This window comes from Coenobita brevimanus, chromosome 1, assembly GCF_032717465.1.
Source record: "Coenobita brevimanus isolate Jiangsu-jjx chromosome 1, ASM3271746v2, whole genome shotgun sequence".
In the NCBI taxonomy this organism is placed as follows: domain Eukaryota; kingdom Metazoa; phylum Arthropoda; class Malacostraca; order Decapoda; family Coenobitidae; genus Coenobita; species Coenobita brevimanus.
Window position 1 is genome coordinate 10098119 of NC_136954.1, and position 26081 is coordinate 10124199.

At 42.7% G+C, this 26081-nt stretch overlaps 1 protein-coding gene across 1 annotated transcript in view; it reads left to right on the top strand.

The window, feature by feature from the left end:
- Positions 1-26081, top strand: part of LOC145413995 (glutamate receptor 1-like) — an 802643-nt gene that overhangs the window by 601457 nt on the left and 175105 nt on the right. The window contains exons 11-12 of the mRNA XM_080283586.1: positions 14974-15165; positions 17322-17429. Of these exons, the coding sequence (XP_080139712.1) occupies positions 14974-15165; positions 17322-17429 (300 nt within the window). The remainder of the gene's footprint in view (positions 1-14973; positions 15166-17321; positions 17430-26081) is intronic.

Consider the following 26081-nt stretch of genomic DNA (forward strand, 5'->3'; position numbering starts at 1 on the left):
CCGGAACGACAAAATATAATTCAATGGTATGACCATTGTTGCCTTCACACTATACCTGACCTGCATCTCACCTGCACAGACCGTCACTGGCAGTTGTCGGTCTCGTTTCTCGGTGAGAATATTTTGCTCTGTCTGTCCGGTAACGTTCAGGTCCTGATCCTGTACGTGATGGATAATGCGAACATGGGACTTGCACGGGTACATACCGGCACCAGCAGCTGAGCTGCCCCAGTTGAGATCATGCTTTCTTGTTCGAGATGGACGAGGAAAAATTGATTACATTTGTGCAGAACCATGAGTGTCATTATGACATGTCCCACAAAGACTACAGCAACAATGCGAAGAAGGGTAGGGTTTGGTCTGAAATTGGATGAGTTAGAACAATAAGGTAAATGACATTTTATTTTGTTTTCTAGTCAGTACAACATAATTTGACATGTAAAGTATTTACAATTTCTTATATATATTTATACACTGTAGTTAAACCATAAATTGTGAGTAGTATGAAAATTATACAGTAGATACACACTACAAAATTGATATTTTTTGAACCAAAGTTATTTTTTTTTTCCACTGAATAACAGAAGTTGAACAAAATTAAGTCTGTGTTACATAGGTCAAAGTTTCTGTTCACGGTCTGAACCATTTTAATAATCTTTTATATAGCATGTAACAAGTTCATATATTTCATAAATGGAACAAAGTAGGCTACACACGTCTCATGTAGACTATGGTAGGCTCCCTGGGGAGAGTTTAAGAACCTCCTGAAAGCTTCGCTTATTGGAAAAGCTCAAGTTGGAGCATTACCTCCTCGCCTAGGGAGCTGGGAAAGTAGGGCACCTTCATCAGGTGTGTCCTGCTGGTTTGAAGAAACAACATTGGCATCTTTGAGAAAGTTGTGTACAGTAGAACAGATGAAGCAAGAACATTTCTATTAACATTTTCTGGCTTGGATTTCATCTGCCTACGAAATATCCTGAATCTCTGTGCCAAGATGCCGAAGGCATTTTCCGCTACTCTACTGGCTCTAGACAAACGATAACTTAATTGTGTTTTTGTTACATAATCCCCAATTTGCCAGCCAGGATAAGGTCTTAGTAATTTTTCAAAGGAAAAGCCTCATCTTCAACGACAACGTATGGCATTAGCTCTTGGGTTCCTTCCGGGTACACGAACTGGACTGTACTGCGACCGTACTGCTGGAGACCAGACGGTGCAGTGTGATTGAACATGCTGTTGTCGTCTGGTGACGGTCAGGTGAAGGTTAGGTTACAGTCCGTTTACGTGTTGTTATAGTGTGAATCAAGCTTTACTCGTTCTTCCTTCCTGCCCTTGTCTTCTCTCTCACTCTACTGTCTCCCCTTACCGTTCTTTCAGCTGTCTACCCTTTTCTCACCCCTTCACTCATTCCCCCACTTCTCTCCATTCATCCTCTTCCCTTCATTCACCTTCTCCCTCCCACTCCCCCTCTCTCCCTCCCACTCCCCCTCTCTCCCCCACCCCGCTTCTCTCTTTTCATTCTTACTTCCTACTTTCATTCTTCTTCTTCCCCCTCCCATTTGTCCCTCTCTTCCTCTCTCTTTTCTGTATTCCTTCCTCCCTTTCTGCCTTCTTTCCTACCTACCTCCTTCCTTCATTCCTTACATTCTGTTGTTCTGTCGTTCCTTATTCTTCTTCCTTTCTCCTATTTCTCTCTCTCTCTCTCTCTCTCTCTCTCTCTGCCTGCGCGCGCGCGAGCCTACGTGCGTTCGTGCGTTTGCGCTCTCCAGTCATTGCCCTCGTGCGTGTGACTCAGTATATTAATTTCAGTTTACATAAGAGATACTGTTTTTTCCAAGGGTCGTGTTGCGTGAAAGTAGTCTCTCGTTTAAGTGACTAAACTGTTATGAGGGTGTTTGTTAATGCCGGGGAGAACAAGAGCAGCGTGTGCAGAAGGTAGGTATATAGATTTTTAACGCCAAAAGACTTTCATTTGATCTAAGGAGAATCTGAGTAGCGTGTGGAAAAGGCCTTTTCAGGGTGTCTCACGATTTTTTTTTATTATTATATATTTAAGGAGGTTATGTTGTGGCTGTTCTTTAGAGAATAAAAAATAAATGTATCACTCTACATGCGGTTGTCTGCCATTTCCGGAGCTATAAGTTACTGATGTTCATAGGGGCGAAAATGGTCTGCCTCATAATTAACCCATAGGTCATCTGTATCTGTAGTTTCATGACGGCTGAGAATTGGGCCCACGTTGGTATAGCAATTTTTTCTCAGAATTAATACTACCCTCCTGAAGTTTCTTTGAAAGTCTCTCGGGACACCTTGTATTTTCGTGCTGTCGCCAGACGATTTTTTTTATGGCCTAGATGGGTTAGAGGGGTACCTCCACGGATGGCAAAAAAAAAAAAAAAAAATCTTGCTACCAACAGACGCTATTCCTCAGCGTAGGAGATGCCTTTTTAAGCCAGCAGGATTAGATATAGCCTTGGCTGCCTCTTGACCAGCTTAGCAGACAGTTATTGGCGTCCATTAATTACACTGTTGATTAGGAGTTTCATTAAATAGCCAAAATGTCAGCATTCCTCACACTAACACATTGAGCCGTCCCCACAACACAAAATTAGAGGATGCTGTATTGGACTATCCTATATATAACGTGTATAAGCAAAGAATTATACGTCTTGGAATATGCATAATGAACTAGACAAAATTAAATCCTCATTTTAAACGTCTTTAAAAATTTATAATGTGTAACATATTCTCTCTCTCTCTCTCTCTCTCTCTCTCTCTCCAGATATTGTGTTTGGGAATGGTCATAGCATCCCGAGTTTTTGTTTATAAAAGTCCCGGGTGGGTAAAGAGACAAAGTAGCTCATAAGATTGGTCTGCGAGAGAGAGAGAGAGAGGGGGGGGAGGGGATACTTACCCCTCTGTCACCTGTACTATATTTTGTTGTCATTCTGTAAGCTGGCCGGGATAACTGTAATGAGTAGATGAATTTGGGGCAGGGATATTGGAATGGAGGACGAAGAGGAGGAGGTGGATGAGAACTAGAAGAGACTAGAGGCCCCCCCAAGGGGGGAATCACACCAGCTGCGAGCCGATACATATCTAGCGCAGCTCGGAATATGACCTTGACCTGGACCTACTTTCACCAATTCGAACTCGTATGAGATTTTCATCCGTATTACACACCTGTACGATTTTGTTATGATATCTTGAGCGGTTGGGAAGTTATCGTGCTAACAGACACACTGACCTTGACCTACTTTCACCAATTTCTAACTCGTGATCTATTATTTTCCCTACTACACATCTGTAAAATTTTGTGATGATATTTTGAGCGGTTGCGAAATTATCATGGTAACACACACACACACACACACACACACACACACACACACACACACACACACACACACACTGAAAACAATACCAACTTCGCTATTGCGGCTGGTAAAGAAAAAAGAAGATTGTGATGATGATGATGATGATGATGATGATGATGAAGGCATTTAATAATAGAGTATATCAAGGTCATGAAGGGGGACACTTTCTACCACCATCCCCCATACTACTACAGCATCTGTAAAATTTGTAGTTGGTCTGCATTTCTTTTCTAAGGACGAACAGGCTGGACTAAGAAGACATTACTCTAAATTCTCTTGACTGGCCTGGGAATCGAAAGCGTATCAAGCCCCCAAGATCTGACTTTAATATCTGAAGCGATGATGATGGTGATGGTTTTGATAATGATGATGATGATGATGATGTGATGGTGATATTGATAGTTATGGTGGTGATGATTATGACGATAACAGAACATACGTGACCCAGTATGGCTGTTAGTCACACTAATTATGGTGGAGAGAAGGCTAATTACAGGTGACAGTTACAGGTGTTCCATACATAACCACCGAAAAATTAGAGACTTACTCAGATTTTATTATTGAGTGTTAGCTCACGAACATAAGGTCAAACAGGTGCTAATGGAACTAAATAACGTAAAAACCGTATCAAGGTGTAATAAGCATTACATCCATCCATCATACAGTCCTACGTTGCTCCATGAGGAGCGTAGGAGTCCGGGGCTAGGCAGTAGGTCCTGACATTTAAGAAGAGTGACCAGCCTCACTCATCCCTGAGTGTCATTACGTGAGCCATAAACCCCAACCTCCCCATGGATATAATCTTTCATCGGCTCAATCCGATTGGAGCACAATAATTGCCCACTAAACCACCAGGGCCCCCCAAATTTGGTTATATGGTTATCACCTAGCGTAGTAAATGGTTTCCTGGTGTACAGGAAACCATTTGGCTTGTCACTCAGTGTAGAGTCACCCACAGGCAGAAGGAAGAGGAAAGAATGAAGGAATGAAAGACAGAAGAGGGAGTGCAAAGTTACCCGTAGGCAGAAAGACGAGGAAAGAATGAAGGAAAGAAAGACAGAAGATGATGGAAGGAAAGAAGGATGGAGGAGAGGACAGGGCAGACATCCGAGAGCAGCACAACATTGAGTGAGTGGATGGTGAGCGTCCCCACCTACCACACATAAGCATTACATAAAGCTAAAAAGACACACACACACACACACACACACACACACACACACACACACACACACACACACACACACACACACACACACACACACACACACTCTGTTCACTTTACCTTGGCCTGAAATTTTCATCTCTTCATCTTTTATGTATAACACTAGATTAGCAATGGAATATTAAGCTAGGACGAAGCATTGCTGCCGGAAAGATGTAGAGTCATAGATATTTTTCTGCGACTGAGCTACGCGAAATAAGCTGCAAAAGGATGAAAATCTGGGCCAAGTTAAAGTAAAAGAACTATTGTGCTGCCAAACCTCCTGTGTCACCTACAAGACGACCATACACCCAGACAGGTAGCCCAACATGTCAAGTGGATTGCGTGGAAATAGAGAATGTATACCATAGACATTCCGGGTATAATGTACCTGATAAATCACTGAGGAAAAGGTGTTACGTAGCCTTCTGTGACACTTAGAACACGAACATTGCCCAGACCGATGGCCATGTGACACTTTATCTTATTGTACAATCCTGCGGCAGACTATTTCGATGCTACCAACCGGAATATAGGCTATAAATGCCATAAAGGACAATGTGTGTGTAATATTCATAGTAAATCGCCTAAAAACAGGTGTTATCAAGCCTCTTACGTGAGGAGTAGACTGTAGCACCAGTCGAGCAGGGCAGTACTCCCAAGGTGGATGGAAAGCTGATGACAGGGAGAGCTGGAGCTCCCGTTTCATCAGCCCTCGGGAGTAGGTCCCGACCATCCCCCTTTGCTGAACTTTTCCAGTGTCTCAATAACACGGAGAGTAGACAAGCATGCTCTCCAATACATGTTTCTCCAACTTTCAACACCAAACTACATGCACAGTACACACCACACTTCCTTTTCAAAATTTTCAAAAATGGCGTCGAATAGCATAGCCTCAGTCCCCAGGGGGGGGACCATAAATGCCTCCACCTTCAGCCCCTCTCCCGGTGACGACTCAAGGTGCCTGGAACCACTGTCTGACTCTCTTCTTCTTCATTTCTGCAACATTCGTGGCCTTTCCTCTAACTTTCGGTCTGTTGAGCACCATCTCTCCTTCTCTAAACCTCACCTTCTTTTCCTAACTGAGACTCAGCTGTTTGAGGCAACTGACAGCAAACCCTTTTCTGTATCCTCCTACTTTCTCTATACTCATTTCAAAGCCAAAGGTGGCTGTTGTGTATATATACGCAACAACTTATCTTGCTCTCGTGTTCCTGAAATCGATTCTTCTGAATTCTCTACTCTCTGGCTTCGGCTTTCCTGTCGTTCTCTGACTAAATATATCTGTGCTGTTTACTTATCTCCTAATTCTACTGACTATCAAAAATTCTTTGACTATCTCACTTCTACAATGGAACACATTCTATCCATTTCTCCTTTCTCTGAAATCTCCATTCTTGGAGATTTCAATCTTCACCACCACCTTTGGCTCTCCTCTCCTTTCACTGATCCACCTGGTGAACAAGCCTACACCTTTTCTATCCTTAATGACCTAGAGCAGCTTGTACAGCACCCTACCCGTATCCCTGACCGCCTTGGAGAGAGCTTCAACATACTTGATCTCTTCCTTACAACTAATCCTTCTGCTTACACTGTTAATCTTTTCTCTCCGTTGGGCTCCTCCGATCACAACCTTATCACCTTAACGTGTCCTATCGCTCCGGTACGGCCTGCGGACCCTCCAAAAAAATGTCGTCTCTGGCACTTTGGAGCTGCGGATTGGGAGGCCCTCAGGCAGTACTTCTTTGATTTTCCCTGGAATGATTATTGCTTCCATGGCCGGGAGCCATCTGGGTGTGCCTTGCGCATTATGGAGGTTATTCTCTCGGGCATGGAAGCATACATTCCTTTCTCATATCCTTTGACTAATGCAAGAAAGTCTTGGTTTAATCACGCTTGTTCTAATGCTGTCCGCAACAAGGAGAGGGCCTACAAAAGGTACCGGAGCCAACCCACCCCTGAATCACATCTTTTATACATTTCTGCCCAGATTCGTGCTATGTCTATTCTTTGCTCTGCTAAAAATAATTTCATCCGTACAAAATGCTCCCAACTCTCTAACTCGAACTCTTCTCGCTCCTTCTGGCGCCTTGCCAAAAACCTTTCTAACAACTTTACCTCATCATCCTTCCCTCCCCTTTTCTACTCTGATGGCTCTGTAGCTATTTCTTCTACTGATAAAGCAGATCTCTTCGCTCAGACTTTCTCCTCCAATTCCACCTTAGACGATTCCGGTGCTGTTCCTCCATCACTTCCCCCCTCTGACTTCCTCATGGCTAACATTAAAATTTCTTCAGCTGATGTATTTTCTGCCATTGCTGGCCTCAGTACTAATAAGGCATATGGGCCTGATGGAGTACCTCCTGTTGTTCTCAAGAACTGTGCTTCTGTGCTTACACCCTGCCTAGGCAAACTCTTTCGCCTTTGTCTGTCAACTTGTATCTTCCCTTCTTGCTGGAAGTTTGCTCTCATTCAGCCGGTCCCAAAGAAGGGTGACCATTCGCAACCCTCTAACTATCGTCCAATTGCTTTAACATCCTGTATCTCAAAAATTTTTGAGTCTATTCTTAATAGAAAATTTTTAAAGCATCTTTCCTATCACAACCTTCTTTCTGATTGTCAGTATGGGTTCCGTCAGGGACGCTCCACAGGCGATCTTCTCACCTACCTTTCAGACTCCTGGTCATCCTCCTTTCGGGTCTTTGGCGAAAGCTTTGCCATTGCACTTGACATCTCAAAGGCTTTCGATCGAGTCTGGCATAAATCTTTAATTTCCAAACTGCCCTCTTACGGTTTCTATCCTTCTATCTGTGCCTTCTTCTCTAGCTTCCTTTCTGGTCGTTCTATAGCAGCTGTTGTAGACGGCTATCGTTCTTCTCCTAGATCTATTAACAGTGGTGTTCCTCAGGGCTCTGTCCTATCACCAACTCTCTTCCTTTTATTCATCAATGACCTTCTAAGCTGTACATCTAACCCTATCCACTCATACACTGATGACTCCAACCTTCACCTTTCCATTCGATTCTCGCAACGTCCATCTCAGCAGTTACTTCAACAGGCAAGGGATGAGGCTATGGCACACCTAATGTCTGACTTGGCTTGTATCTCTGACTGGGGTAAAAATAATCTGGTTGTTTTTAATGCATCAAAGACTCAATTTTTGCACCTATCAACCCGACAAAATCTCCCACAGGTATACCCACTTATGTTTAATAATACTCAACTTAATCCTGCATCATCGTTGAACATGCTTGGGGTTTCATTTGCTCGGGATTTGTCTTGGAAGGATCATATTACATCTCTTGTAAAATCTGCTTCCAAATGATTGGGTGTGCTAAGCCGACTCCGTTCCTTCTTTGCCCCTGCACAATTGTTGACTCTATACAGGGGTTTTATCCGCCCCTGTGTGGAGTACAACTCTCATGTGTGGGGAGGGTCCCCACATACAGCTCTTCTCAATAGGGTGGAGTCAAAGGCTTTTCGTCTCATTAACTCTCCTCCTCTTACTGACTCCCTTCAACCTCTGTCTCTTCGCCGCAATGTTGCATCTTTATCTCTTTTCTATCGCTACTTCAATGGTCATTGTTCCTCTGAACTGTCTGCATGCATTCCTCCACTTCTACAACGGGCGCGTAGCACCCGTTTAGCAGCAAACTCTCACCCCTTTTCTGTCCAGCTTTCTAATGCAAGAGTTAACCGTTACTCCCAGTCCTTCATTTATGCAACAGGTCAACTCTGAAACTGTCTCCCTCTGTCTGTATTTCCTGCTTCCTATGATCTCCAGTCTTTCAAAATCAGTGTGTCAAGGCATCTCGAAATGAATGGATCTTGAATTTGGCTCTCTCTTGTATTTTGTTTTTCTCTTGGAGGGAGCAGTTTTGCGGGCTCATTGCGTTTGGTTCCTTCTTCCCCACATAAAAAAAAAAAACTAGAATACGAACATATGCCCAGGCTGATAGCCTAATGAAGCAGAATATCAGGGTGTAATGTACATAATTATAAATCGCAAAGAAATTGGTACCACGAACTCGGCTGTCACGTGGGTCCGTATTCTCGTCGGTTGAGGAAGCTCCCTAACATCGTTTCCTACGCGATTTATTATGTTTATTATACCTAATTGCCCAATTGTGTGTTAAATAAATCCTTCCAGTATCGCCATATTCTACCTGAATAACGTGAAATAGGATATTACCCACCCATATCCAGAAATGAATCGTTAAGGTAGAGGCGTCAGGGAGTTCCCTTAACCGGAAAGAATACGAGCGCTAGGGTTTCATTCTCAGAGTCCTCCCCTGCTTGTTTTCCTGTGTCACATTAATATGGTTGTGCTTGGAATTAATACAAACATGGTCGATAATAATATTATCGACCATGTTTGTATCCACATATTATGTGGATATAAGAATATGTTGGATATAAGGAACATAGAAAGGTGTTAAAAATTGTCAAGGAATTTGTGTAAGGAAGCCAGCCAAGCCTAGATGCACACGACACCTAAATAACAAACACACACCTGGCAAGTGGTGTGGATGGCGTGCCAGTGGGAGGTGTGGAGGGGTATCAGAGTGGACTTACAGTGGATTAGCGTGGTCTTAGCTGGTTGCACTTCGCTAGAGGGGCAATTCCCGGGGTAATGTGCCACGCCGAAACAGCTGAGAGGCCAAATCCCCTGTTAAGAGGCTTAGTATTCTCAGCTTTGCCAGTCTCCTCATCCCCACTCTTATTCTTAATAGTGGGAGCCGATTATATTTGACGTTTAATTTGAGTGTCTTAACTGTTGATTTTGCCGTTGTGGGTTTTGCTGTTATTATGACCATTATAATTTCCATACATAATATTTGACGATTATATTTGCGGTAGTCGATATTAGTTTCCATAATGACAGTAACGCAGAATTCTCAGGTATTGTGGGCTTTTCTGTTTATGTCCCGATCTGTGTGTTGGCCTAATCGGTAGGATAGGATTATATGCCACGATTCCATTTTACGATGCTCTTGTCTAACTGTCGATATTGCTTTTCGTAACCATGGCAACACAGAGGATTATCAGGTATTTTGGGTTTTGCTCCTCGTTTGAGCCTTATGTTACCCGTTAACTATATTTTACGGCTGTCTTCATTGCCCTGTCGTTACTTAGTTGTCGATTTTTTTTTTTCAGCGATGACAGCAGACGAATTTCATGAATAGTTTTGTTGATATGGTAGCTTGTTATCCTGGTATTATTTTAAAAAAGGATTTAATTACATTTTATATAATCCTTGCTGTACTATACTGCCTAATTGTCCGTGTTGTTTCCCGTAACCATGGTAACGCTGAGAATTATTTAGGGATTGTGGGTTTTGCTATTTATATGTATCATTTATGTATATCACTTAATTTTAGGAAGCGATTATATTCAACAAATATATTTTCAGGTTTTCTTGATTACCCTGCTGTTACCTAAATGTCGGTATTGCCTTTCATTATCATGGCATCATTCTCTCTCTCTCTCTCTCTCTCTCTCTCTCTCACACACACACACACACACACACACACACTCAGGACTGGAAATAGACTTAATTGCCTCTAAAAAGTTACCTGTGAGGGTAATTGGTCTTCCTTCTGGCAAATTTCGAAATGGAAAATGAAATGAACTCAGCCAGGTGTGAAATACGAACATAAAGGTTTGAAGGTTGAGGTGACAAAAATGTGAAAATCAGGAAGGATGTACCACTCAGGTTTGGGGAAAAAGAGAGAGAGAGAGAGAGTAAAAGTGGAGGTGTGAAAATAGTGTGGCTGTGTTGTGGTGAAATAACACTGGGCTCTTTATTTTCTCGGCCACTGTCTCTCATCCTGGAAAAAAAATGGTACCTCTGGGCGTTGTACCTGAAAGAAAAATCTGAAGAAACACTTTTAGGTTATTTTTTTCCCAGTACAATTTTGTTTTGATTATATTTTATGTGGTAATATTGACCACAAATTTAAACCTGTTATGGTGAGCACAGTTTTAATAATATATTCTAGTTAACGACTGGAGATTCTCTCTCTCTCTCTCTCTCTCTCTCTCACACACACACACACACACACACACACACACACACACACACACACACACACACACACACACACACACACACACACACACACACACACACACACACACACACACACACACACACACACACACAACGCTCCTAGTGGCTTGCTTTGGTGAATTATACAAATTCCTCTGCAGTAAACCTTATGTCGTCTCGCCCAGACCTCCTCTCTCCCCCACCGTGACGAAACTGCATGGCAAGTTTGGCCAGCTTGTAGAGTGACCTGCTGGTGGTGTCAGGTGGTGGAAATTTGTAGAGGAAAAACTGGTGGCACGGTGGAAATGGTGGCAGTTTTACTAAGTTTACCAGTTCAGTGCGAGGATATTTTCTTCTTTATTCTTTCCGGACTGTTTTGTTGTTGGTACTGACGGACGATTTAATTTGTTTCCTACAATAAGAGAGAGAGAGAGAGAGAGAGAGAGAGAGAGAGAGAGAGAGAGAGAGCGAGAATGTGTTTTCGAATTGGAGGGGTTGGATATAGCCCTCCTTTACCACTTTAGTGCTATGAGATGGCACCTAAAGTCGAATCACACTACTTCCCATCCTCTCCATTCTCCACACACACACATGTTTCCCAAGACTCCTCTCTTCACCGCTGTAACTGTTGACGTTTCATTTTCCTGTCACCAGCCTCGCGCCCATAGGTTATTGTGGGTACTAATACTCCTTCGTGCAGTTCTAATACAGTTGCCACGTTGGATTGATGAAGAAAAAAATATAGCCTGTCATACTGCCAAAAAATATAAATGTCTGTCTGATTAAATGTATTAAGGCATTTTCACTCGGTCGTTTTCACAATTTCACTTTTCAACATTTAGGCTGTTCATAAAAGTCAGAATTATGCTAATTCCATGCCAGTTTATCAAGCTTTGTGTTTATTAAAGTCAAAGGGATTGAAGATTATGTTAATGTCCAGTGTCATGGTGAATTGTGTGTGTGTGTGTGTGTGTGTGTGTGTGTGTGTGTGTGTTTATCATAGTGTAGTGTAGTGAAAAGCATCGTAGTGAGAGGCAGTCTCCCATATTGCCCCAGTAAAAATAATCCCCGCCTCTGTATATTATTTTCAATTCCTACGTACAGTACATTGTCTTTGGTTCCTTTGTATACTATTTTCAACGTCTTATGTGTAGTAGTAGCAGTAGTTGTTCCCTAGGCAGTCTGGCCGAACAGCCCCGAGTCCCTTAGGAAGGCCACGGCCGAGACCGGGCTTTCCCAAAGAGCTCTCAATGAGTGTATGTTGTGTTGTTGGCGTAGGTGATTGTGTGCAATGGAGTCTTCCATAATGTGCTTAATAGTATGGGGTGCTGTGTTGCATCCTGGACAGGCATCTGCGACGGAGTCATCCAGCCTCTTCTGGTAGCTTAAGAGGGCTGGATGGTGCCCACATCTCAGCCTGGCCTGGTGGACCATGTCCTCACGAGGAAGATAGGATTCAGAAGTGTGGATGTCAGGAGGCCGTGCATGCAGCTGTGTGTTGTCTTTAAGTGACTGAATGGAGCGGCGAGTGATCTGAGTGTGGATATGCTTCTGGAAGCGGGTCTGAGGTGGGCGAGGGGGGAGAGATGACAGTATTTGTGTATGGTATCGTGTGCTGGGTGTTGTCTTGATGTTCCTTGGTGTGGGTGGATGTGCTGCCATGTAATGTAGTGGATGTTGTGGGTTTGTGGAGGCTGCAGCAAGAAACTGGGCGCCTCTCATGTCTAGGTGATCCTTGACTTTGAGGACTTTGGTTTTTTGATGTAGGTGGTCTGTGGGTGTAGTAGCTGTGCAGCCTGTGATTATTTTTAGGGCCTTGTTCTGTATGGTCTGTAGAGTGTTGTAGTGTGTTTTGGTGAGGTTAGAAGCCCAGGCAGGGCTTGCATAATTCATCACTGAACGTATGTATTGTTTGTATACTGTGGTGGTGGTTTCTTTGTTGTGTCCGAATGTTGTATGGGCAAGTGACCTCAAAGCATTGAGTCTTGGTGTTATTTTATTTTTAATGTTTGTGATGTGTTGTTTAAATGACATTGATGTATTGTATGTTACACCAAGGATTTTGTGTGTGTGTGTGTGTGTGTGTGTGTGTGGTAGGGGAGTGTTGTTTATGGTGAGATGTGGGATGTGACTGTGTTCTGCTGTCCAGTTTGTGAGAAGAGTCACTGTAGATTTGGCTGGGGTTATTTTGAGTCTGTTTGTGGTGAACCATTCGTGTAGTGTGTTGAGGTAAGGTTGAATGATGTGTGCAGCTGTGTTTGCGTTTTGGTGCGCACATGTAAGTGTTATATCATCTGCATAGGAAGTTACGCGTATCTGTGGTGTGTGGGGTGTGGGTACGTCATGCATGTATAGGTTAAAGAGTGTAGGGGACAAAACAGATCCTTGGGGGACGCCGTTTGTGAAATTTCTGATGTTAGAAGACTGACCGGCAAATGTTACGTGTGCATATCTGCCTGCTCAGTAGTTTGCTAGCCATCTTTTTGTGTTATTGTGCATGTTTGTGTTGAGTATTTTGTTTGTGAGGTTATGGCGGGGAACGGCATCAAAAGCTTTGCTAATGTCTAGTGTGATTAGGAGTGTTCTGTGTGGTGGCCTAGTTGAATTCATGCCATCGAAAACTCTCTGTGTAAGGTCTGTAAGAAGGGTGTTTGTGGAGTGTAGTGGCCTAAAGCCATGTTGTGACTTGGCTAGGGGAATGTGAGGTGTGACTAGTTGTAGTACCAGTCGTTCAGTGACTTTAGAGGGGGTGCAGAGGAGTGTGATGGGGCGATGTGAGGAGGGTAACGTGGGGTCTTTGTTGGGTTTAGGGATAGTGATGATATTGCCATGCTTCCAGATGTTGGGTATTATGTTGTGTGAGTAGCTGTAGTTTGATATGTTGGTGAGTGTTTGTATGCCTTGTGGTCCTAGGTGTTTAAGGTGAATGTTGCTTATGTTGTCTGGTCCACAGGCAGATGAGTGCTTGAGGTTGTTAATGATGTGCTTTGTCTGGTTGTAAGTGAAAGGTGCGTAGTTTGGGTCTGTGGGGAACTCTCTCTTACGTCGGATGATACGTCGGTCTTCGGGATGGGGGTTTAGATGGCGAACTTGTGAAAAGTGATTGATGAGAGTGTTTGCTTATTGTTTGTTTGAGGGTATGGTGTCTGTTGTTGTGATGGCAGCGTGTGATTGTGTGGTGTTGCTGTTGGAAAGTGTGATGCTGTTTAGTGTTTTGTAGAGTTTGCTGATGTTTGTTTTGTGGTCAAGTGTTTGGATGTAATTTTTCCAATTTAATGTTTGCTGTTCTAATATTTTATTGTTTATCTGAGTGTTGAGTTCTTGTATTTGTTGTATGTTGTCTTGTGTATGGGGTGTTGGGGAGTGTCGCAGTGTGTCCCGTTGTCTGATGAGGCCTTGAATTTCTGGTGTGAAGTTGGGTTGTGTCTCTTTCTGTTGCCTGTAGGGATGTGTCTTTTGTCTGCGTTTTGTATAATTGTATTGAAAGTGTGCACAGGGGTGTTGATGTTTGTGATGGGTGTAGTGTTTAGTGTTTCGAAATGTTGTTCTGTTTCATTTACAAAGGCCTCCCAGTTGGCTGTCTTATAATTAGTGTATGTGTGTTTGTGGCCAGCTGGGGTGATTCTGGTTTTGGTAGTGATGATGATTGGGAGGTGGTCAGAACCTAGGACTCTCCATGATGTAGTAGGGGCGAGGTCTTATGTGTTGTTTTCAGCGCCTTGTGTATTATTTTCAGCGTCTTGATTGTTATTTTCGACGCCTTGTGTGTTATTTTCAGCGCCTTGTGTGTTGTTTTCAGCATCCTTTTTGTTATTTTCAACGCCATTGCATAGTATATTCAGCGCCATTGTTCATTACTTTCAACAATTCATACACTTTTCAGCGCCCTGGTATAATATTTTCAACGTCTTCGTGCATCTTCAACGCCTTAATGTATTATTTTAGGCTTCGTATATTACTTTCAGAAATTCGCCTTCCTCTTTTCAATGCCTGGGTATATCATCAAGCATTATATTGCAGCTCAAAATTGACAGTGCATTAATTCCCCTCTTTATATCCTGCAATTAGGGACCTTGATTTCCATTAGACTGCTGCGGGTCGTCTTCCCGGGGAAAGTATGATTTGAGCAGGAAAAGATGGTCGTCTCTTTATTTTCCTTTTAATTGTTCTTTCGCCTCAACCACCCACCTACAGCACTGAACCTGTCTTCTTTTCCACATGCTCAGTCGACATTAATGTTTGATGCTAAATTGTGCCGTCCTCCTCCTCCTCCTCCTTCTTTCTAATAATTTTTCTTCCTCAGCAGCAGCACTAAAATCAGTCCATCCTCTCTTCCCCAGGCCCAGTCAGCACTGATCTACGACGCGTTGAGGGTGGTTGCTGAAGCGCTGACCAGACTAAAGCACAAGAAAGTGGACGTGTTTGGTGAGTCTCCTGGGCTGGGGACGCCGCGGATCATCAGCTGCCACAGTAATGACGCTGATCATAGCGTCTGGGAGCACGGCGAGAAGATCACCAGGCACGTGAGGAAGGTGGGTCCAGGAGTAGGTGTCAGGGTGGGGTGTTAGGGTGCCAGGGTGGAGTATTAGGGTGTCAGGGTGGGGTATTATGGTGTCAGGGTGGGGTATTAGGGTGTCAGGGTGGAGTATTAGGGTGTCAGGGTGGGGTATTAGGGTGTCAGGGTGGAGTATTAGGGTGTCAGGGTGGGGTATTGGGGTGCCAGGGTGGGGTATTAGGGAGCAAGGGTGGAGTATTAGGGTGTCAGGGTGGGGTATTAGGGTGTCAGGGTGGGGTATTAGGGTGCCATGGTGGAGTATTAGGGTGCCATGGTTGGGTATTAGGGTGCCAGGGTGGAGTATTAGGGTGCCAGGGTGGAGTATTAGGGTGCCAGGGTGGAGTATTTGGATGCCAAGGTGGAATATTAGTGTCAAGAATGGCGGTTAGGGTGTCAGGATGTAGAATTAGGGTGTCTGTGGAATAGTGTGGTGTTAGGGTGGACTTGCAGGAAGGATGTCAGCAGTGAATAACAAAAAACCACCAGGGTCTTGAGGATGGTGGTTCAGGAGTTAGATATGTACTGTAGAGATGTTAGGGTGCTAGAGAGGAAAAATATATCTCTAGGATGGAGTATTATGGTGCCAAGAGGTTGTTCTTATTGTTGTTGTTGTTTTTGTTGTTGATGGTGGTGGTGGTGGTGGTGGTGGTGGTCTTATCGCTTAACCCTGGAACGCCTGACCAAGCGTACCCGTCGACCACAGGTAAAAACCACCCCTGTGAGGTTGTCCTGTAGGTTCCGTACACCGTTGATATTGTGTCTGCGTTTTAGTGTGGTATGTGCTGCGCATGAAGTGGGTAGGTAGGTGTTATTTCAGTGATGGTGTGGGAATGTCTGTGTTAGGTTATAGGATTAATTGTCTGGGTGGAATATTGGAGTGCTAGGAATGATGGGTAGGGTGCCAGGGCGTATAATTTGGGTGTCATTTCGGGACATTAGGGTGTCTGGTTGTAGAATTAGGTTGTCAGCGTGGAATATTAGGATGTCAGGATGGATCAGGGTAAGAGTGTCAAGGAAGAATAGCTAAAAATGTCAGACACCTGAAGATGATATGTAATATGCAGTAGTGGCACTGTGGAAATGTTGTGGTGCTAAGGAGGGCAACTATTGCACTATACCCTTCTGTACCATAACATGCCAGATTTTCGTCCCTTTGGAGATCATTTCGTGTAGGTGAGTGGCAGAACAAGACACTGCTTAAGTTCTGCATCCTCTCCACAGCACTGCTTCGTGCCTGGCATCATATTCTGTTGCTAATCTATTGTTACAGTTCGGTGCTTAAGTTTTGTATCCACTCCACAACACTACTTCATGACTAGTATCGTATTTTAGTGTTAATCTATTGTTACAGCTCAGCATTCAAGATGAAGAGATGTCAGTTTTATGTCGTTAAAGTAAAATGGGCATAGGTGCCTTGGTATTGTTGTTGTGTTTTCTTGCCTTATCTTGGTATTATCGGTGTGTTTTTCTTGCATTATTTTGGTATTGTTTTTCTTGCATTATTTTGGTATTGTTTTTCTTGCATTATTTTGGTATTATGTTTTTCTTGTATTATCTTGGTATTATTGTTGTCTTTCTTGCATTATCTTGGTATTGTTGGTGTGTTTTCTTGTATTATCTTGGTATTGTTGGTGTGTTTCTTGCATTATCTTGGTATTGTTGGTGTATTTCTTGGATTATCTTGGTATTGTTGGTGTGTTTCTTGCATTATCTTGGTATTGTTGTTGTGTTTCTTGCATTATCTTGGTATTGTTGGTGTGTTTCTTGCATTATCTTGGTATTGTTGTTGTGTTTCTTGCATTATCTTGGTATTGTTGGTGTGTTTCTTGCATTACCTTGGTATTGTTGGTGTGTTTCTTGCATTATCTTGGTATTGTTGGTGTGTTTCTTGCATTATCTTGATATTGTTGGTGTGTTTCTTGCATTATCTTGGTATTGTTGTTGTGTTTCTTGCATTATCTTGGTATTGTTGGTGTGTTTCTTGCATTATCTTGGTATTGTTGGTGTGTTTCTTGCATTATCTTGGTATTGTTGTTGTGTTTCTTGCATTATCTTGGTATTGTTGGTGTGTTTCTTGCATTATCTTGGTATTGTTGGTGTGTTTCTTGCATTATCTTGGTGTTGTTGTTGCAGGTTGAGATGGAGGGACTGACAGGCAACATCAGCTTCACGTACGAGGGTAAGAGGAAGCTGTACTCACTGGACGTGGTGGAAATGACACTCAACAGCGAGACGGTCAAAGTGAGTGTCGAATTTATCTTATATAGTGCTTTATCGTTTATCTTTCTCGTCGTTCATTTCTTAATTTTCGCTCTCTTTTGTTGGAGATGATCTTAAACACCGAGATCGTCGAAGGGATGTAGTGAGTGTTTAGTTTCTCTCTCTCTCTCTCTCTCTCTCTCTCTCGACCTGCAACACAGGGACCGTCAAAGTGAGGGTTAGCATCTTCAGTCCAATACCGTGCTTTTTAATTTTCTCCACATTACGCCAAACGATTGTTGTCAGTACGGAGTGAGAGAGACAACAGTAATTATGGCCAGCATCTCCAGTTCTAAGATTTCCGTTCTGTGTACTATTTTTGCATCCCGTGCCAAGTTTGATTTTCTCAGGATGAACATTCTTATTTTCTACTCAAACTTAACTTACCCCAACCTAACCCCACCTGACATTGCCTAACTGACCGTCAAACCTACCAGTTACTAAACTTAACCAAACTGGCTGACAGACTAACCTAACGTGATACTAAGAAAACAATCCTGACCAAACCTTGAATTTTCTAGATAAGGAAACGTGCAACAACAGTACACAGAATGGAAATCACCGTCCAAAAAGTCTCTCATGAGTTTAATAAATTCGCCAAGACGTATCAGGAATAAAAAATATGTCATCATAATGAAGGGATGGTGTTGGAGAGGGATACCTTCATGTGGTGGCACCGATATGACTGGTCGGGTAAGCTGCCTGGCTGTACAAACGTCCCTCAAGTCCGTCACCCGAAAGGAGGAGGATGGACGGTCTTTAACTACTGCTAAGGAAGAGGGGCATTAATATAATCTTTTCTCCCTTTTCATATCTCTTATTTCATTACCGCTCATGTTTCTCGTTATCTCCCATGAATCCTTTTTAACTCCTCGAGTATGTAAATGACAGACGACCCTGTACTCAGATATACTCGTGTGTGTGTGTGTGTGTGTGTGTGTGTGTGTGTGTGTGTGTGTGTGTGTGTGTGTGTGTGTGTGTGTGTGTGATACTCTAAAGTGGCCATGGGTGAGAACATAAAGGCATTATTATGAGGAGCGGGGGAAGGAGAGGATCAAGTGAGGCTTATATAGGGACACACAAAGGGTGGATTGTTGGTGGGAGGAAGAGAGGAAAGGAGGAGGAAAACAAGGTTGAGAGGAGAAGAAAAGAAAGGAAAAGGAGGAAAAGAAAGGGAGAGAAGAGGAAAGAGAGGTAGAGAAGAGGGAAAACAGAGAGAGACAGAGACAGACAGACTGACAGACAAAAAGAAAGAACGAGAGGGAGAGAGAGAGAGAGAGAGGGGGGGGGGTAAAGGGGAGACGTGAACTGAAAATGGGTGGTAAAGAGGAAAAGGAAGGAAGAGAGGATTAGAGACGACTGTGATATTGGCACATGAGGTGGAGAGAGAGAGAGAGAGAGAGAGAGGGGAAAAACGGTGAAGAGAAAAGGGAAAAAGGGGGAGGTAAGGAGAGTAGAATAAGACAATCTACACATCTGGTGGCAGCATCCACCCTAACCGTATCTACCACCCCAACACAACAGAAGGTGTCGTTTGTTTTTAGACACCCCTTGGACATACCCCAAATGAGCACCACACGCACCTCAAACACACTCCAGACACACCAGACTCCACCTCCAACATTCACCGCCCCTCAACACACACTCCATAAGTAAAGCTCAGAAAACTCTGCGGTTCCTCCGTGCCAGGCTTCATTATTCAAACCAGATAGGGTGACAGTAATAGTTTGGGACACACACTGAATTTGGCCGTCCCTGTGGGTTCGGCAAAAGGAGGAGGAGGAGGAGGAAACGAGGATGAGGAAGTGGAAAGGAAAAGAAAAGACACAAGAATTAAATTGAACGGTCAGAAAAAGGTAGGTAAGGGGGAGATGAGAAGAATTAGTAACGAGGAGGAGGAGCAGGAAGAGGAAGACAAAAAGAGCAAAGAAACTAGGATGAGAGATGGAGACGAATGATATGAAGGAGAAGCCAAGGAGGAAAAGTGAGGGTGGGGAGGGTTGAGATAAAGACATATGAGAGGGACGGCCCGAGGCTGTGGTGTACGTACAGGGGGAAACAAGAGTAGGAGAAGCAAGGGGTCACAAGAAAGAAGAAGAAAGAGGAGAAAAGAGAAGGAAGGGGTCACAAGAAGGAAGAATAAAAGGAGAAATAAAGACTGACTGACAAGATGAAAGAGGAAAAACAAGAAGAAAGGAGAGGCCATGGGAAGTGAAAGAAAGAAGAGAGGAAAAGGAAGAGGATAAAGAAGGGAAATGAAAAGAAAAGGAAGAAGAGCAAAACGAAGAGGAAGAAGAACAGAAACGAACACTGAAGACTGAGGTGGTTCCAGGCTGTGGTGTATATTCGGAACAAGAGTGAAGAAGGCGACGTGAAGATGGAAAACGAAACAAAGAGGAAAGAAACGAGAGGGAAAAGGAGTAAAAAGAAATAAATAATGAAAGTAGAGATGATAAAAGAAAGCGAAAGAATGAACGGAGAGGAGAGACGAAAGTAAGAAATATGAAAGAGGGCTGAAACAAGAAGCAGAAGACGGGAGACAGGCGAAGGGAGAAAGAGGAGACACATGAAACTGAGGAATAAGATGTAGGATTGTTTCGGCTTGTATGGATTCCTCAACTGGTCACTATTATATATATCAGCTTAGACGTGACCTCTATGTTCCAAGCAAGGTTATAACGTTGCGCCTGGTCGAAGTCACTTCCGGCAGACACACTCCACCAAAACGTCTTCTCACACACTGGAGATGGTGGGAATCGGTGTAGAATCCTGTTGAAGGAATTTAGAGGTAGCGTGTGCAGGTGAACTAAAACTGAGCAGATTAAATCTCTTTATCGGCCACAGAAAGATACAACTGCGACACAGAGAGCTCAGAGTTAATACGTCCCTCTCGTTCTAATGATAGTGCGTTCTGCTGTTAGCTTGTCGGCGTCCCCGCTGGGTGTGGCGCTGAGGTCAACATATTCAGAGATGCCAAACCCCACAGACAACTGGGATTTATACATGAATAGAAGCATCATAACTTTACCATGTACATTATACACCTCAGTAAAGTAGTATTGATTACTTTCAAGTATACCAACAAGGTAAATATTTTCCCCAAGACTTTAAACATATATACAATATATTCCTCTATCGCCTTCCCTTTACTCTAGTGTTTATGATAGAAAATGCTGTGCTCTGCAAGTCCTGATCGCTTATCCTTCCCAAGCCACACTTTACAGTGAAATGGTGTTTGGTTGCTTATCATTCACACTGTATTGCACATTGTTAATTATGAATAAACAACTTTGTATGTAATAGGTAACAATAGTGTGAAACAACAGCTCGTCATGGGAAACAATATTGACACCCGAACAGGATAAATAAGAAGAAAAGCAAAAGAAAAAAAAAAGATACAAAGGGAGGAAGACATGAGGAGGACTAGGGTTCAGGTGAAGACAAAAAGTGTGTTGGTTCCCGACAATGGTGTTTGTACAGAGGGAAGGGGGACAGGAGGAGAAAGACACTGAAGAGGAAGAGGAAGAAAAAGAAGAATGAAAAAGAAGGAGAAGTGGGTCAGATGGGAGACAGAAGAAGAAAGAATAACGACAGTCCAGGAGGAGATGAAGAAATAGGAGAAACGGGAAGAGAAGGAAAACGAAAGGATAAAATGGCTCTTAGAAGGGAAGAAGGAGAGAAGGATATAGGAGAGAAGAGAAGAAAGGAAAGAAGAGAGAAGAAGGGGGGATGGGAGAGAAAAAAGAAGGGAGGCAGACGAAATACGAAAAAGAAGAAGAAGAAGAAGAAAAGGTGAGGTAGTTCCAGACTGTGGTGTGTATGCATGAGGGGTCAAGAGCAGAAGAAAAAATGAGGAAAAAACAAGGTATGGGAAGAAAGAACAGAAGCAAGGAAGATGAGGGGAAAGAAGGGCACAGGACAAAAGAAAGGAAAAAACGAAAAGGATGAATAAACGAAGAAGGTAGACAAGAACGAAAAGGAAGACAAGGGAGGAGGAAAACGCTGGGTCCAGAGAAATTGCAAATATTTAGTTTGCATGTATTTATAAGAAAAATGAGTTAATAGAAGTTAAAATGTAAGGCCTCGTGATGCACTCACTGTTGGGTGGAATTACACAAGCTTCTTCGATCTTTGCGGTATAGAAAATGCTTGTCCTGCAAGGGACGTGTTGGCTCCGTCGCAGGAACACAAAAGTGACCCAAGTAAGCTTCAGAGGACATCGTTACCTCTCTCTCTCTCTCTCTCTCTCTCTCTCTCTCTCTCTCTCTCTCTCTCTCTCTCTCATGCAAACGTACGCTAACTACTAGATCTAAATCCAGGCCATAACACGGTGCACTTTGCCACCCACATTTCACCAAACCACACCGTTGCAAGAGCACAAAAATGGCCAAAGCATCCCCACAGAGGGTGTCAGTCAGGACCAAGATCGGAATATCAGCTACTGGACTCCCTAGTGGGTGCAGGTGTGCAGGTGCCTTTCAAAGCGTTTATCAGGGAAGGGGATTTTTTTTTACATACATACATACATACACCCATACCTACATACTTATACATACATACTTATATATACATACATCGTGACCGGCAGTAGTATAGGTAACGCGAAATATTGTAATTATGGCTAGAATGCCTGACAAATTGGTTCATTAAAGCATCATTTAGAGGTGAGGGTCTTTATTTTCTCAGACCGTGAAGTGGGCGAAATATTAATGCCTAAGATAATCAAGGATCTTATCTTTTAATGGGTCTTTGAGTAGCCCATGGCAACTGTTGATGCGGAGTAAGCGTATATCCTGAGATTTTGGAGAATGAAAAAAAGCTTGTTGTGAAAGATTATGATGAAAAAAAAGGGAAGGGGCGGAATTACCAACGATTACTTGCAGGGAAAAATGTGAAGAATAAAAGAATTGGGAAGTAAAAGACAGTACGAAAGATTATGGAACAGGAAAAGTGGAATATGGTAAAAAAGTGCAGTGCAAGGGATTAGTGAAAGGGAAAAATGCTTAATACGGGAAAACGGCCGTAGAAAAAAAAATATGTATACAAAAAAATAAAAACGCCACTAGGAAAAGGACGAAAGACTGTTGGATGAGATGAGATTAAAGTGAAAGTTGAAAGAATGCGTAGGGTGGTAGATAAAAAAAAATGCAAGGTGAAATATAAAGAAAACTATGGAGGAAAGTTGAAGAATTGCGTAGGATACAAGTTGGAAAAACAAATCCTAACGTGAAAACTTTTTGATGGGGGACACGAGAAGTACAAAAGACCTTGGTGAAAAATTTCTTGTACGAGACCATCGTAGTAGTAAAAATAGGAAGAGCAGACGAGGATAGTGGTGGAAAAATAGGAAGGAGGAAAAATACGTGGATGAGGAACACCTAGCAGTGAGAGAGGGTAGATAGTACATCATGATAAGGCATTTCAGTAGCTAACGTGGAAGGGATGCGGGGAAAATTGCACAAAGTGATATATGGAGCTGTATTGCACGTAGGAGGACTGTTGAGGCTTTGGGAACGGATTTTCAAGAATGCTGAGGAGAGAGAGAGAGAGAAAGAGAGAGAGAGAGAGAGAATTTGTGGATTATTTCTACGTAACCCGTATTCTTTTTCCCTGACTAGATGGATGTCTTAACTAAAGTTTCACACCAAACGAAGACATGATGTTGGTGGTTCGTAGCATTATTTTTATTTTATTTATTTTATTTATTTATTTATTTATTTTATACACGAGTAACAGTGTCATATCAAAATTTTCCTTATGTACACACGATCAAAAAACTACCTTTACTACCATCCGTCTGCATTTTGAAACCGTAAACGAAAAGTATGAAAATATTCTCCATTAACTACTCATAGTTGTACATGCCTAGTAATTTAATTAGTACGACATGAAGGAAGAATATGTAACATGTGAAATAAGCTGTCCATTCAAAAATATTGCCTAAAGAAAAAACGCGATAAGCAACAGCGTTCAGTGTGAAACGATCGGTCACCCGTATAAAGTTTTCGAAGCCCCGAACAACCTCCGTAACACTGAACGGTATGGCTTGGTGGATGTGTAACTCAGCCAGCGGTAGAATCAGAGAGTCAGCAAAATGTATGGATGATGAGTGAAGCCATGAGCAATAATTCTGCCGCATTTCTTCACCAGCTGTGGCAATGGAAGGCGTTATGTGAAATATTTATTTAATATGATAGCAATATGAAACACAGCACAAGAACATGAGAAAAGAGAGTACCGTCTGTCATCTGGGGAGGAGGGAGAAGTATCTAAGGCAGGACACAAAGCTGGCAGAGGATTGTCGTCGTAATCTTAATGATGGTTGCACCTGCTGAGAAATATGACTCCACGAAGAACGCCAGTATGAAAACATTACAGAGAATATATTTAGCAGGGAAAGATTGAAAAAAAAAGGTAAAACTTCTAGTATGAAAAAAATTATACTGAGAATATTAGTATATATATAAGACTAAAAAAAAAGGATAGTACCAGTTATGAATAAACTATACTGAGGATGTGATTAGTGTGAAAAGATTTTAAAAACGTAAAACGCCTAGTACAAGTGAATTACAATGATGATATTGAGTACTGTGAATAAAATTGAGAAAAAAAAACTGAAATTCCTAATATTAATAACTTATATTGAGAATGAGTAGTTTGATAAGATAGAAGATAGGTAAAACTCCTAGTATGAATAAATTACACTGAGATAGAGTAGAATGGTGTAAATTAATGAAATGGAAAGTATGAAATGTTGAAAGAAAATGGTAAGGTCGAAATTTATCCATGAAAAATGCTAAATACGAGAAAGAAAAATGAAAATATTGCTGGCTGGAGACGGAAAGTGAAAAATCAATCGCACTTGTTTGCGAAAAGACAGTTTAAAAATACCTGTAACAGTACTAGTAATGAAATATATCATTGTAAAAAAATGTGGTAGATGCAGGGCCGCACTATCCGCTCAATGTAGTATTACCATTAGCTGACCCTACACTGGATGACAAGGCACATGGTTCCTGTACACTAGGAAACCATTTACTACGCTGGATGGTAATTATATAAAGAAATAGCTAGTAGTCTAGTGGGTTAAGACTCTCCAACCGGTTGTGGCCTGCAAGGGTTTACATCCGAGGGCTGGTATGATAAGGTAAAGGGGCATCCGGTGTGAGGCGCTTAGCCACGGTAGTCATCTCTGTAACTTAGGCCGTTTAGCCTGTGATAGGTTTATTGCTCACATAATGCCAGTCAGAGGGTGACGGGTTACTCGCTTGTAATAACCTATCCCCGGGCCCCTACACTCCTGTTGTATCAATGAAAGAGTGGATGATGGATGAATGGGTGGATGAAAAGACTGCAACTGAAAACGTATGAAACATTGCTCGTTAAATGAGAAGTTGGAGTCAAGCAGAATTGGTGTGTACAGATAAGAAAACTGCTTATCACAGAGAGACATACTGTAAACACATTGAGTTCCAAGTGTATTTTAAAAAATGCATGATTTACAGAAATTAACAATGGGAAATATTGGCTGTTGAAGGCGGTAGAGACAGACCAGAAGCAGAAGTTTGCGGAAGACGGTATAAACAGTGCAGTAGGTATAAAAAGGCTAGGTACGAAATATAACCTCACAAAAAAAGAAAAAAAAAAGATTTGGGGTGAAAAAATTGCAGAAGAAATATTGCTCGCTGGAGACAGAGGTGTAACAAAAAAAAAAAAATTGGAGACAAAAATACAAGGCACGAAGTACATCTACAAAAATGCCTGGTTTGAAAAGATTACAGGGGAAAATATTGCTCGTTGATGAGGTTGAGGGGAACATCAGTAGCATAGGTGTGTGCAGTATAGTAGTATAGATATAGTTACTCGATGTGACATCGTTCAACGGAAAACGAAAGGAATGCAAAAGTTAAAGAAAAAAAAAAAACTTGTTGCACAAGATAATTAGATTAAATATGTGGAAAGACTTCCCATTCAACAGACACACACACACACACACACACACACACACACACACACACACACACACACACACACACACACACACACACACACACACACACTTTATTTTTTCAACTTTCGTGTCGTCCATAATCTGTTGGCTTCAGTCGCAGTTTTCCTTCGTTCCCCAGTCAGTTTCTCAGTTTCCCAGTATCCCTCATCAGTTTATTCCTGCTTTCCTCCCAAGGTCCCCCTTTCCTCCCGTGTCTCCTATTCAACCTCTCGGGGCGGTAGGACAGGGGACAGGAAGTCATCTCACACAGGCACCAACTTAATGTGTCGTCTTCGTGTCCGCCACTCCCTAAGCACGCTTCATTAGCGACATCAAAGGCCGGACTTCCAGCCTCTTCCTTCTCCCCCTTCGCCTTCCTGCCTTCTCTTTACCTATCTCTCCCTCCCTCCTTCCATCTTCTTTCCCTCCCTACCACCCTCCCTCTGCCCTCCCTCCGTCCCTTCCTACATCCTCCTCCTCCCTCGTCTCTTCCGCTCTCCCTCACTCCCAGCCTCTTCTCCCTACTCATCTCCCCCCCTACCCATCCCCCCCTCCATCCATCTTCTCTTTCTCGCTCTTCTCTCCCTTCCTCTCTTTATTCGTCTCATCCTCTCTCCCTCTTCCCGACCTTCCTCTTCTCTCTC